This window comes from Callithrix jacchus, chromosome X (genome assembly GCF_049354715.1).
Source record: "Callithrix jacchus isolate 240 chromosome X, calJac240_pri, whole genome shotgun sequence".
NCBI classification, from domain to species: Eukaryota; Metazoa; Chordata; class Mammalia; order Primates; family Cebidae; genus Callithrix; species Callithrix jacchus.
Genome location: NC_133524.1, coordinates 38,414,413 through 38,426,894, shown reverse-complemented (window position 1 = coordinate 38,426,894; position 12,482 = coordinate 38,414,413). Strand labels below are relative to the sequence as shown.

Here is a 12,482-nt window from a genome sequence, read left to right as displayed (position 1 = left end):
TAAAAAGTAAAATAGTTATAAGATAAAATCTATATTTATATTAAAAATTACATGTTAGAATAGAAAAGATTCAGTGATGTGTATGTTTTAAGAGCTTTCATATATACCAGAAATAAATGGTGTGAAAATATAATGAAGGAAAAGATTCCACTCACAATAAACCTGAAAACATAAAATACCCAGGAATAAAATTAACAAGAAACATACAAGACCTTTTTCATAAGATCAAAACCTTACCAAATTACATTTGTTTAAACTTAAATAAATGGAAAGGTATGCCATGTTCCTAGATGGAAAAACTCAATATTCTAAAGATGTTGATTCTCATTAAGTAACCTGTAAATTCAATGAAGTTCTAATCAAATTTCTGTAAGATTTTTTTAACTATGACAAATTGACTATAAAATACAATTTAAAGAATAAATGAGAGAATAATAGGTGGAATAGGGGAAAGTATGGAACTCATATTTATATCAATTCAGTTTATGAAAAAATTGGAATTTCAAATTATGGGGGTAACTGGTCAACAGAAGCTATTAGAATTTTTTTAATAAACAAAAAAAGATACACATCTGACACTATTTAAAAAGTTCTGGCAGAATCAAAAATTTTAATGTTAAAATAAAATCATAAAATTATGATAAGCCCATGTAAATTAATTGTTTTCTAATCCTGAATTGGGAAGGGTCTTTTAAAGCATAACACAAAATCTAGAGATTTTAAAGAAAAGATTAAAAACTTTGACAAGAAAAATACTTAAAAGTTTGGTATGACAAAAGGCTATGGACAAAATTAAAAGAGAAATGGCAAAGCAGGAAAATATTTACAACATATATTGACAAAGAGTTACAATCCTGAATAGAAGCATCACAACAGGAAAAAAATGGCAAAGGATAAAGACAGGCTAGTTATGGACCTAGAAATACCTATGGACCTAATGATTTCAATTCTAAAATATCTCTGACAAGTGCTTTCGCAAGTGTACACAAATATATGTATTGAATATTTGGGGAAATTTTGTTTGTATTAGTAAAGATTACATACATACCAAGTGTCCATTATTTGGGGATTGGTTAATTATGGTACATACATAGTGAGTAACTATATAGCCATTTAAAAATGAGATATATTTATACAAAATGAAATAAAGAATAGCCCTTCAAAACTGTTCATTTAAAATTATAAGCTGCAAACATAGTGGGGAGGTGGTGGGCTCACACCTGTAATCCCAATACTTTGGGCGGATGAGGCAGGAGAATTGCTTGAGGCCAGGTGTTCAAGGCCAGCCTGGGCAACATAGCAAAATCCTGTCTCTACAAAATAATAATAATAATAACAGTTGTTTTACTCCATTCTGGCACTGCTATAAAGAAATACCTGAGACTGGGTAATTTACAAAGAAAAGAGGTTTAATTGGCTCATAGTTCTGCAGGCTGTACAGGAATCATAGCAGCTTCTGGGAAAGACTGAGTTCCACTAGTCAGGAGCAAGAGGGCAGGAGGAAGTGCTATGCACTTTTAAATAACCAGATCTCTTGAGAATTCTATCACTATAGAATACCAAGAGGGGATGTTGCCAAACCATTCATGAGAACTCTGTCCCCAGAATCCAATCACCTCCTACCTGGTCCTATCTTCAACACTGGGATTACAATTAGACATGAGATTTGGTAGGGACACAGATCCAGATGGTATCAGCCACGTACGGTGGCATGATCCTGTAGCCCTAGCTACTCAGGAGGCTAAGGTGTGCCCACAAGTTCCAAGCTACAGTGAGCCATGAATCACACCACTGTACTCCAGCCTAGGTGATAGAGTGAGAACCTGTATCAAATAAATAAATAGGCAAGCAAGCTATAAACAGTATGTATAGAACTATTACACATCTATAGTAGTAGGAGCTCATTAAAATATACATGTACAGATATACATCTATGTGAACAAACATTTATGTATAAAGAAAAGTCTGGAATTATAGTAATAACAATGAACATTTACATTGCAGTTACTATGTGCCAAGCATTATTCTAAACAATTTTTCATATATTAACTAGTTTAAACTATCAAACATCCCTATGAGGTAAGTACTATTTTCTGTATTTTATGAATGAAAATATTAAGAATCACTTGTTAAAATGAGCTGAGTGACTTGCTAAAAGTTGTGTGACACTTAAGTCACTTAGCTCATTGTAATAAGTGATTTGTTAAATGTCACACAATCAATTTGATAATCATCAGTTACGCACTTTCAGTGGGAATCTTCGTAACAGTACAGGTGCTACTCTAGCACCCCCTCCCACCTCCACCAAGTGACAGCTAAGACTGATGGAAACCAGACTACATGGGTGGGTATGAAAGACCACTCTGGCTTAGAAGACCTAGGTGCCACACAGGAAAACAATGTCTTTTGTAAGCATTCATGGTTACAGACACCTTCTAAGTCCCTTTAAAGTGAATGCCACTTTCATGCCACTCTGCATTCAGGGAAGCCCCTACCTGTGCTTTCTATCAGATTATTTATAGTTCATTTATGGTCCCCGGCCCAGTTTCCCCAGATCACCAGTCAGAGGTAATATCTATTAAAAGCAATGTTGTCTGGTATATAGCAGATGTTTCACCTTTATTAGGTTTACAGGAAATAAACCATAGAGGAAAATTGTATATTGTCTGTCAAAATTACAAATATATGTATTTATATATATTTATTTATACAACACATATAGGAGATATGTATATATAATATATGTATACACACACACACACACACACACACAAGATATATATCTCCTTTGGCCCAACGATTCCATTTCCAGAAATTTATCTTTTAGATATACCTATACATATGTAAAGTGATGTATGCACAAGATTATTCATCATAGCAATATTTGTAGTACACAGTATTGGAAATAACCTAAATATCTTCCTATGTGGGACTGGTTAAATAAATTACGGTGCACTCATATAATATAATACTATGCAATAATAAAAATGTTTAAAGAAGCTCTTTCTGTACTGATATAGGGTGATCACTAAGATAGCAAGATGCTATCATTTGTATAAAAAAGAGAGACAAATACACACATACACACACATATGTGGACAAATACACACACACACACATATGTGAACAAATACACACACACACATATGTATGTATGTATTATAGTTTAGATATTTTACCCTTCAAATCTCATGTTGAAATTTGATCCTCGGTATTGCAGATGGGACCTAGTGGGAAATGGTTAGGTCATAGAGGCAGATCACTCATGAACAGATTGATGCATCCTCCTGGTAATGAATGAGGTCTCACTCTATTTGTTCCCACGAGATGATTATTTAAAAGAGCCTGGCACTTTCCTCCTCTCTCCCTTCTTCTCTCCCCTTGTGATATCTGTTTTCCCTTATTCTTCTGTCATGAGTAGAAGCTTCCTGAAGCTCTTACCAGAAGCAGATGTTAGTGATGTTCTTGTACAGCCTGCAGAATCATGAGCCAAAGGAAACTTTTTCTTGATAAAGTACCCACCCTCAAGTATTCCTTTATAGTAACTCAAATGGATTAAGACATTTACCTATACACTATGTATACAGAATATCTTTGAGAAGATAACCCAGAAACTATCTCTAGAGAAGTCAACTGCATGGCTGCAGGGCACAGTTGATGTATTTATTTTTACACTTTTCAAACCATGTGACTATATGACTAATTCAGAAAATTAATTAATTTTTGAAAAAAAAAAGACCTATAAATATCAGCTGACCTTTGAGCTCTGTAGATATATTTAGAGTTTCCTGTGAGCCGGTACAGCAGCAGGAAGACATAGGCACTGCCAGCTACTCCGTGGCAAATCCCAGGCCCTTTCTTTAGCAGGCCTTTCTGCCACGTGAGCTCCCCACACCGAATACATGTGTCCAGGTACTGCGGTTTCTTGGAAACCAGATAAGCTTTGGCAAACAGATAGGCAATTCCTGTGAAAACATCAAAGACATTAGAGGTAACTTTCAGGACTTAATATTTTGGAGCAGAACTTATAGAACTATAAAAAGCTCATGAATAACCTGAGTACTGTTAAAACACAGATTCTAATATGGTAGTTCTGATGTGGGGCTTGAGATACTACATTTCTAAGAAGCATCCTTCTAAAGACCACACTTTGAGTAGGAAGGTGCTAGAATGTTCTATAAGGGTCTAATTTTCTGGTAAGATTTTAATTTGTTTTAATTGTAATGTGGGGTTGGCTCTGGGAGAAAAAGCAACATTTAAAATTGACGTATATAGATAAAATCTAAAATTTAATTTACAAATGGGTTAATATTTAATGATGTATACTCTAGTAAGCATTATATAATATTTGGTTATTTGAAATGGCTAAATATTTATCCTGTAATGAATTTGTAGTTTTACATTTGTAATGTTTAAGTACTTATAACTATGTACATTTTCTTAAGAGCAAAACTGGGCGTCTTTCCAAGAAAAACAATGCTCCAGAAGGACCTTGCCAAGACTTCTACTTCAGCTGTGAAGTGAGCCCTTCCCACCCTGATTGTTCCAAGGAAAGCATTGTTCCTTCAAAGCTCTTTAACAAAAGTAGTATCAATTACAAAGGCAGAAATGGAAACAAGAGAAGCAACAGCTATTAATAGAAATGATCTTCCCCAAGTTCTGGGTGTTCATATTCAGTGAGGAGGTTGATATCACAAGATCACATTCTTTCCTGCATAACCTACCTTTCTCCTATATAAAAAGTGTGAAAGACTGAAATATAGTTGATATCTGGACTATCTCATCAATCTGGGTTATCATTGCCTTTTATTGCTTTGACTAGGCTATTTTACAACTCTGTAGAGATAGAAACTGTCTTATAGAAAACTGATAGTAATGTAAATATTTGTTGTCCCTAGAAACTCACATTCTGTCTAGTAGAGGTTGACTTCCCTCTGCCTCTGTGGAAGAAACCAGTTTTACATTTATTAAGCAAATTTATTTCAGCATCCCTAATAGCCCATATAAATATGTCTACTCTTTGGATTTTCCTTTGAAACAGTTGTAACATCTTTCTGGTTCCCTCATTAAATAATGAGCTCAGTAAAATGGTTCACACATATCCTTTTTATATTTGTATGAGAGTCATGATTTCATTCTCTTTTTAAGTGTATCCTTTAATATACCCTGTGATTAATACTTACATAGCAACAAGCTCTTTGCTCAGTCAATGCTTTCCAGTCAACTATTGACAATGGTTACCTACAGCATTCTCCTACTTCAGTTTTAGGAACAAAGTATCTTGCACAAACTAAAGAATTATATTAAAATAACTGAATTTATTTAACCATGCATTCATTCATTGCACCCATTCATTTGAAAGTAGTCATTGATTATGTACTGCATGCACAGCCCTAGGAAAGGCTGGCTTCATGGGCATGCCACCTGTGAACTCCTACAGCCCATACTCCTTAAAGGGGTCTTATGTTGAGTTTAATGCTCTGCTATTACCACCTTGAAATTCTCAATAATTTTTCTAAAAAGAACTTGAATTTTCATTTTTCTGTGGGCCTTCCAAATTATATACTCAGTTCCAGCACTGGGTGATATTAAATAAATGTTAAACATGACTACCACCCTTCAAGAAGGCACTCTCTATAAAGGGAGATAAAAATATATACTTATGACTAATACATAATAGGATATGTAATTCATGATGCTGCTGGAACATAAAATAAATGGTTCTCTCAATAATACTATTGGAATCAGAAAGGTGGAAGTTCCCTATGGAGATAGGTGATGAGGCCCTAGATGGAAGGAGCACTTTTTCAGAACTTTGAAGGATACATAGTAAACTCTAGGCTCAAGATGAAGCAGGGAGGGCATTCTATCTAGCACCAAGATTAGTAAGGGCAAAGATATGGAGCCAGAAAGGACAAGCCACAGGAAAGCTAACGGGGCAATGTTCTAACCAACAGACCAGTGAAGAAGAAGGCTAGACTGGGTTCTGATTATGGATGGTTTTACAAATCTAGTTAGATAGCTTAGACTGTACTCTATGATCATCAGGGAACCAATGAAAGTGTTTTTGTCATGGACTGGTTGGCTTTTATTTTTGTATGACAATGTGATTATTATGGACAAAATGTCCCAATTTTAGTGGTGTCAGGATAGACCTAAAGAAGGGTAACAGGGCAGTTGTGGGCTGATTATGTTGGTAGAAAGACAAAAGTGATCTGCATGCTCATCACAGCACTATTCACAATAGCAAACACATGGAGACAACCTAGATGCCCATCAATGGTGGACTGGATAAAGAAAATGTGGTACATATATACCATGGAATACTACGCAGCCATAAAAAAGAGATCATGTCCTTTACAGGAACATGAATGGAGCTGGAGGCCATTATCCTTAGCAAACCAATGCAGAAACAGAAAATAAATACTGCATGTTCTCACTGATAAGTGGGAGCTAAATGACGAGAACACATGGACATAAATATGGGAACAATAGAAACTGGGGTCTACTTGAGCAGGGAGGGTAGAAAGAGGGTAAGGGTTGAAAAACTATCTATTTGGTACTATGCTCACTATCTGCATGACAAAATCCTTTGTACACCAAACCCCAGTGACATGCAGTTTACCCATGTAACAAACCAGCACATGTACCCAATGAATCACAATAAAAGTTGAGAAAATTAAAAAAATAATAAAATGGTTAATTGTATATTATGTAAATTTCACCTTAGTTTATAAAAAGGGAAAAGCTTCTCTTAAAAAATAGAAAGCCAATGAAAGAGACATTTTGCAAAACTTGGTAAATGTTTCAATATTAATTGGGCATCTACTATATGCCAGGCACAGCAGTAGGTGCTAAGCATTTAGAAAGTCTCTATCTTCATGGTGTTTTTCAGTTTAACTGGAAGTATTAGACTATGTGAGGGGCAATAGAAGTCTCATGGAAGCACACAGGAGGTCCCCCAGCCCATATGTGGTAGAAGGAAATGACTACTAGAGGAGTGAAACAATCTAATCTGATTATTGGAGGTTGGTAAGGAATTAGCTAGGTGTACTGGATGGTGTTGATGACCTGCATGGATCAGCTTTACCTTACAGACCAAATGCCTCATTTCCTAGTTCCTGTGAGAGCTGGCAATTAATAAAGCTCACTGCTGCATCTTCTTGAGAGATTTTCCCTCAGACAAATGAGAGGCTATGCTATGCAGCCACTCCTCAAAGGGATGACACAGGGATAACCCAGGGATACAAAATATCAGCTTCCTTGCCTCAAGAGAGACCCAGCTTCTTGATATAATCTGTTTCTTAGCTTCTCCTCAGACTCAGGGTGAAGCCAGCCTCCAGGTAAGACATGGTCCTCTTTGGCCTATTCTGCTTCCCTGCTCCCTTACAGGTTTCTCTTGATAGCAAGCTCTGCTTCTAGACCCTGAGCAAAAAGCTTGTTGAAGAGTGAGGGCATTACAGCCAATCAAAGGAAGGGTGGGTGGGAAGGCCCTGCTCTTGCTGGCCTCCCTCAGGCTCTTAGTGTCCTTCCTAGATGATTGCTTTAGCTTCCTGCCCTCAGGTCTGCCATGCCTTAAACTCATTCAGTGGCAGTGAGTGGCCTTTCTGGGACAGTAATCTGACCATGACACTCCCCTGCTTAAACTACCAAAATGACTCCCTGTTAACCAGATGCTTTAGCATGACACAGAAAGCCTTTTGTGACTGAGCTCCTTTTCTATGTTCCCAACTCTTCTCCTCCATTCCCTTCTTGAATCTTTTCACTTCAGTAGAACCAAACAACCTGCAGTGTTTTCATACTTCTAACTACCAATGTGGTTCACTTTTCTTGGAATAAGCTTTGTACCTTTCTTGGTCTGGCTAACTTGCTTCAAGCATCACAACCTTCAGGAAGCCTTGCCTGGGCCTGTAGGCAGCACGAGGAACCCCTCTGAGCTTTCATTTCTCCCTATACAAACTTTAGCACTTACACAGAACCCAATTAAAATTACCTATTTCCATTGCCAGCTCCCTTAATACCATGCAAACTACTCAAAAGCAGAAACTGTATCTTGTTCACTTTTGTTCCACTAGTGTGTGGCATGGTGTCTGGCAAATGCCAAGAACCTCATAAATGTCTGTTGACCATAAAGTGCCCCATTTCTCACCTCAGCATAGGCCGATACTGGGGTATAGATGAGAGATGTAGAAGGAAGAAGGGTGAGATGGTCTAATTTTTATACCAGGCCATGAGTCCCAGACAGATTAAAAGGTATTGATCCTGTGGTTCTGGCCAGGGTGAAAGAGCCTCTTCCTGCATGCTGGATCACAGAATGGTACATGGAAGTGACCTTGCAAAACTTCTAAACCCATTTGGCTCCTTACCCAACATAATGGAAGTCACAATAAGGTGGCTTAATTGAAAAAAAAAAAAGGAATGGTCGGTTTCTTTCCTTTTGATAGGAATCAGGAACCATATCATTTCATCATAGGAACACTAATTATTGTGCATTGATGAGAAGTCTGAGTCAGCAATGATGTCTTTGCTAAATGCAACTGGGAAAGGAATTAATTGTTACTTAATATATATGGTTTGAGAGACTAAACTTCAGAAAATATGAGATCTAGCAGGGCCTTCTGACAGCCAGACTTGGCACGTATAGCTTCAACATACTGGAGAATCACCACTCAGGTCCATTCTGAGTTGTGTAATTTCGCTGAGGCATGCATTTTATGGTGTGCACTACAGAGCTTAATGACCGATGATATCTGTCCTGCAAAAGCCTTGTTGTTCTTTATTCAAAGTCACCTACCCAGGAACCTTTACAAAATGAGTTTTTTAAAAAAAATGCCCACATCTGTATTTCATGCAGAGTCAAGGAAATGCACTGTCAGTGTTACCACAGCAATGATGTAACCTAATGCAGTTGAGAGTTTATTTTAACCACAGCATTTGTTTTAATGATTTTGTAAATGACTTTGGTCCTGTATTTCAGAATCATCAAGGTTATGAAGAGGTCATATTAATCTTCCTGTAATACTTTATTGCACTTATTAAGAAAAAGCTATGTGCCAGTGCCACACAAGGTATTTATAGATGTCTTGTTCACAAAGCTTTTGAGAGACAGCCCTCAGGAATGGCAAGGGTCCAAAGTATAAAAGGGGGTCTATGGTGATGAAATGATTGAGTTCCACTAGTGAGTCTCAATGTGCTCATTTTACAGATAAAGAGACAAAGGCAGAAAAGAAAGAAAGTAATCCTTTCTTAAGGTCAGCAAACTGGTTAGTGTTGGAGCTGAAATTAGAAGCTGGAGTTATTAACTTCGAGTCAAGAACTATTTATACAGTGTATAAATGATAACTAGGCTTGTCACGTGTAGAGGTGGGTTGAAGGAACAATCCACCTCTACAGGTAACAATTACAGAAACAGATAAGGTATCATTAACGAAGCTCCACATTGTGGATTATTTCTAGCAGGTTTTTAATCACAGAATTTGTCTGCTGCCTCAAACCATCTGCACTGTTCATAAATCTACTCTCAAAAATGTTTTCCTTAAATAAATGAAAATTATTTTATACTTCATTTCCTGCAGAGAATTTTTAGAGAGTTTGCTGTTGCCAACTTCTGCAAAATCTTGGTGGTCCCTGGACTGCATTTATTGGACTTATAAACAATCTTGACGCTGTTTTTAGAGCATCTATTCAAAGAAAGACCAATACCCTTGAGATGGGGGTAGGGGTTGGTAGAAATAATGGGCCCCACTTAGTTTTTTATTCAGTTGTGAATTGGTTTATTTTTGGTAGTTCAGTGAATACGTGGATTGAATGATTTTTCTTTAAAATCTATGTTTAATATTCTCTAGATACTGAACATGAATGATAAAGGAGGATGTAGTCTCCAAAGTGATGAATTCTATGCACTGTTATGGCAAATGATTTACAAAGACAGATGGCATTTAGTGTACAGAAAGGATGGAATAATTTCCCTGTAAGACAATTAACTGACCCAGTCACTCATTTTAGTAGATTATCGTCCCACTTTTTTTCAGGACTTTTACTAGCACATTGAATGCTTTTAAAATATTCTGTGTTTAAATTAGGGTATCTCCAAAATTCAAGGATCCTGGCTGGGATGCTTGGAGGATATACAGAGACCATCATTGAGAATAATTAAAATAAATGAAAAATGGGAGAATTGAGCATAACGAGAAGGAGTATCATTTCCAGCATGGTAAACAACTTGTTTTTCCCCAAAAAGGCCAAATTAAAAAGAAATAGACTCAAATTATAACTGGCAGGAGTTAGCCTGGACATAATACACAATGCATGGATACTGGTACAAGCACATATTTTGAACTTTCTTTCATAGGTAAATGTAGCAGGCAGAAAAAAAAATGACCAATGGACTGCAACTTACATTACTCATCAACTCAAGACTATACTTTCTGGGATCATTATTCATCAACTCAAACTGAACCCCCCAAAATGAAATTATAGTTGGATTAAAGAACATTAATTCATGGGGGGAAGAGGTAATAAAACTAACGTTAAAAAAGCTTTAAAAAATCAAATATATTTTTAAAGTGTGCTTGTGGAATTGAAGCTTCTTGAAAATTAAATTGACTTGGAACCTAAGAATTTTGTACTATTTTGGTATTTTAAATCTCTCCCCTAGCCATCTAACCCATATTAATTCATTTATTTGAATTTAACTTTTTTTTCAAATTACCCCTTCTCTGAAGGCTTAATTAGCACTGTGATGAAATTTTTAAAAGGGGGAAAAAGAAGCAGTTTGCTAAATTTCTAGGCTCAGTTCCACAGAGATGATTGGGGATGGCTTTTCATGTTTCTAGACATTTTCTTTGGTACTGATGGAAATTTTCATTTGAAGAAGAGTTGTAGGACAGTACATTTCAACCTTTAAAGTACATACAATTTGCCTAAGGATACTGTTAAAATGTAGATTTTGATTCAGTGAATTTAGGATGGGGCCTGAGATTCTGGATTTCTATCAAGCTCTCAGTTGCCCATGCTACTGGTTCCTGTGGCCACATTTTGAATTGCCAGGCTCCAGATCAGCACTATCCAATGTAGGTACTGAGCACTTGAAACGTGGCTAGTATAATTGACATTTGATATAAGAATACAGTATATGCTGGATTTCAAGGACTGAATATTTTTTTAAATGTGAAATATCTCAATTTTTAAATTGGATACACATGGAAATGATAATATTTGAGGTATATTAAGATCTATAATATATGTTTCTAAAATTAATTTACCTGATTTTACTTTTTTAATGAGGTTACTAACAAGTGAAATTACATATGTGACTCATATTATACTTCTATTGGACAATACTAGTTTAACTTTATAAACAAATAGATGTAGCTCATATATATTAAAATATAGAGAACCATTTTCAGAAGTTGTTTACTGATCAGGATTTTTTTGGCTTTGAAAAATTTCATCTTGACCTTGTTATCTCACATAGTAATGACATAAGATGAGATATCCTTACTTCTCAGAAAAGGAACCTCCCTGTGGCTAACCTAGATGAAAGGCAATGTTTATAGATAACAGAGTGTGTAAGACCTGGAGCGCCATGGCACCAGTGCACCAGCTCGTTCTCTCTCTCGATGGTCTCGCCAAGCTCAGGTGGCCAGTTGCAGTTTTGTTCCTGTTCCATGAGAAAGTCCACGCTTTGCCATACCAGCTCCCGATCTGAGGGCTTGAGATGCTCATGGTAAGAAAGAAGCATCTGAAGAATAGACGACAAGCCATGAGCTGCCCCTGTATTAACAAACAAGGCATAAAATTCACACAATTGGGAGGACAACCAGTTTGATTTAGTGAAAAGATAAACAACAGGATAAAAAACAATAATGCCAATATTACTTGAAAGCTCATACAGCAATGTGATAACTAAGATACATAAGAACTAGGCTTCTAGCAAACTATAGCCTGCAGGCCAAATATAGCTCACTGCCAGTTTTTCTAAATAAAGTTTTATTAAAGAATAGCCATGCTCATTCATTTGCATATTTTCTGTAGCTGCTTTCTGGCTACAACAGCAGTGTTGTATTTGTGTCAGAGACTGTATGGCCCAGAAAGCCAAAAATATTTACTATCTCTAGCCCTTTACAGAAGAAGTTTGCTGACCAATCTTTGTTTTAGAAAAGAGATCTTTTAAAACTTTGTAATTAAAATATCAATAGCTTTCACAAAAAATTTCTTAAAATGCTTGAAAATAATTTGGTCTAGGTATCCTAAACATTTTTTTTATTCATTCATTCAACACACAAATATTAAGCACTACTCTGTACCAGATACTTTTCTAGGTGCTGAGGATAGATCACTGCACAAAACAGACTAAATCCCTCTTTTATAATGTTAAATACTAGTTATTGATATCCATTTACTTAATTCTTTACATTCAGCACTTGCATATTAGGCACTGTCTAACCCTGATTATACAGATAAACATGATTTGGTTGATA

General features: G+C 36.2%; 1 protein-coding gene across 2 annotated transcripts in view; it reads right to left on the bottom strand.

Annotated features, from left to right (window-relative positions):
- Positions 1-12,482, bottom strand: part of LANCL3 (LanC like family member 3) — a 90,324-nt gene that overhangs the window by 7,356 nt on the left and 70,486 nt on the right. Inside the window, exons 3-5 of one of the 2 annotated variants that reach the window (XM_017968683.4) lie at positions 11,578-11,775; positions 3,755-3,965; positions 2,501-2,639 (exon numbers count right to left, since the gene is read on the bottom strand). In XM_017968683.4, the coding sequence (XP_017824172.2) occupies positions 2,579-2,639; positions 3,755-3,965; positions 11,578-11,775 (470 nt within the window). In that variant the 3' untranslated portion in view covers positions 2,501-2,578. Of the gene's footprint in view, positions 1-2,500; positions 2,640-3,754; positions 3,966-11,577; positions 11,776-12,482 lie in introns of those variants that run through there. The other variant, XM_003735713.5, reaches the window with a different exon arrangement.